Consider the following 2,500-nt stretch of genomic DNA (forward strand, 5'->3'; position numbering starts at 1 on the left):
ATTGAAAATGAAAGTTGATGCCAGATTACATCATTTTAATGATTTTTTAAAAGTGTTATTTCATCCTTGTCAGGGAAAATTGCTCATTTTTACGTTTTAATGTTAATTATAATTTTCATTTTAGGGTTTATTTCCTAAAAATTACGAATTAAATTATTTTTTTTTTTCAAATCTGCAGGCCTGTATTTACCAGGTAACTTCACAGGATCGTGTTTTGGGGGAATTTAGAGAAATATATAAATATATAAATATCTATATATGAAATGGAATGGAATATTCGAGAAGGCAACATAAACATCACCCATGAAAATGTTTTCTGTTATCGTTTTCATGTCAGCCAAATTTACTGTTATCGTTTGGATAGGAGATTTTTTGTTATCAAATAATATTTTAAGAGGTTTATTATTGTTTATAACGCCATCGACTAACTTTGTATTTTTTAAAATGCACTTTAAATAAATAGAAATAGATTAAAGGTATTTGAGTTCAATTTGGTTTTACAACGCAAGGTGCACATATGAGCAGGTGTGGTAACCGAATGCGACTAATTTATGGATTTGTTTTAATATTTACTAATAATATTTTTGGGAGAATATTTTGCGTTGGTTTGAGAGCATTTCTTTTCCATGTCGTTACAGTAATGGGCCTAGAACAAATTTGGGTTGTCAGACCTGTGAATAAGTGAAGGTTGGATTTTACGCCATATTTAAACTTTGTTTTCTTTTTCTTTTTTTTTCATTTCAGGATTAACATCATCCAGATTGAATTCAAACAGTGAGTACCTGTCCACGTTGGTGTCTGTATCACGTGTGTGTCTGTCTGTCTGTCTGTCTGTCTGGTCGTTCATCAACAACTCGATCACCTCGTTGTTATTGTCGTTTTCTCTCTTTTTAAACTTGGCCTTTTAGCTAGTGTAGTATCGACTAAAAAGGGGTCAAACCGCTTTATTAGAAGTCCTAAGCCAACAACAACATTCAACACCCGTAAAGTGGTATTACAATTTTTTGTTTTAAAATTTGCGATCGAGACAGCCTTGTTACCCGCCAACTACTCATTTTACTCCTGCGTGCAGTGAAAGAGTGTGAGTTAAGAGCCTTTTCCAACGGATTCACGACTTCAAACCGTCCACGGGACGGCGGGACTCGAACCAAGGACCTCCCAATCTGAAGGCGAGGGTCATGGTATGATAATTCAAAGTAATTTTGATACGGACACTTCTTATATTTCTACTACTACATATTTAGCAAATGTTATTCTATCTAGTGGCTGCGTGTATCAATATATTGCTTTTAATATTATTGTTTAAATCTCTCTCTCTCTCTCTCTCTCTCTCTCTTTCTCTCTCTCTCTCTCTCTCTCTCTCTCCCCCCCCCCCTCTCTCTCTCCCTCCCCTCTCTCTCTCTCACTCTCTCTCTCTCTCTCTTTGCTCTCCCTGTGGGTATGTGCGTGTGCTTGTGTGTATATTGCTAGTTCTCTCTCTCTCTTTCTCTCTCTCTCTCTCTCTCTCTCTCTCTCTATCTCTCTCTCCCTCTCACTTTCCGTAGATATTTGGAACTCTTTCCACGCCTCTCGAGAATTGCGAGAAATGTCGAACGTTTTTAAGAATTGTGTTAATAGGGAATTAGATCACCTTGAGTTTGAAGTCGATGAGTAATTTATGTTTGTTTTGTAATACGATTCAATAGTCTGATGTCACGCGCCCGGCAACGGCGGCCATCTTGGTTCTAAACAAAGAAAATCATTGCTTTTTATTTTTCATGCTGGCTAGGACTTTTCATATGCCTTGTGATCAGAATGTGTAAAAGTCAAAACATGATCAAATTTATGTGTTTTTTTCCCTCTGGATACCCTTTATGCTCGCTAGAGAAATATTTCATACGGGCGTCCGCCATTGTTCCGATAGTTTAGAGCCAGTGTTACTAAGTTACCATGCGTCATTAGGAAGGAAGTGACGTTACGACTGTTGAAGAGTATTGATATCCTGCACTTTATATAAATAAATAAGTAAAGATAAAATGACCTTTATTCATCCCCAAGGGGAAATTTTGTCTTTAGGGTCTATTCCAAGGGAAGACTAGAATAACCCAGGCGTCCGCCGCAGTGCAGCGCCGCAAAGTTTGTTTGTTATCACTATTATAGGGCACCAAAGGTCACACTATTGCCCTGATATAGCCCTTATTTGGTACTGTATTGTACATTGTGTTGGGTCTTGTATATAAGATTTATCATTTATCTGATTTATCATTTATCTTGCTTGTTTTAGTTTAGAATAAATATAAATTGTCGCATCAGTAACGTCTTTGTTCGTGATTAATTAATGAATCGTCTTCAATTTATTTGCTTCAAAGGAGATTTTGAAAGGCAGGGGTGGGGGTGTCAACGGGTCCCTTCCACGTAGTAAGCCTCCCTCCCTCCCCCCCCCCCCCCCCCCCCCCCCCCGCTCCCCCGTTCAGAGAGTTGCCTGGATTAGATTTTGTCTATCTTTTAATTGAGAATTTGA

The 2,500-nt window shown here is 37.8% G+C and overlaps 1 protein-coding gene across 4 annotated transcripts in view; it reads left to right on the forward strand.

Moving 5' to 3' along the window:
• The window catches only part of LOC144977678 (zinc finger homeobox protein 4-like), a 161,226-nt gene that overhangs the window by 77,566 nt on the left and 81,160 nt on the right, over positions 1 to 2,500 (forward strand). For all 4 annotated transcript variants that reach the window (XM_078923119.1, XM_078923120.1, XM_078923121.1 and 1 more), the window contains exon 2: positions 745 to 774. In XM_078923119.1, the coding sequence (XP_078779245.1) occupies positions 745 to 774 (30 nt within the window). The remainder of the gene's footprint in view (positions 1 to 744; positions 775 to 2,500) is intronic.

Source organism: Berghia stephanieae, chromosome 7, assembly GCF_034508935.2.
Source record: "Berghia stephanieae isolate SIO BIC M18660-M18661 chromosome 7, UCSD_Bste_1.3, whole genome shotgun sequence".
In the NCBI taxonomy this organism is placed as follows: domain Eukaryota; kingdom Metazoa; phylum Mollusca; class Gastropoda; order Nudibranchia; family Aeolidiidae; genus Berghia; species Berghia stephanieae.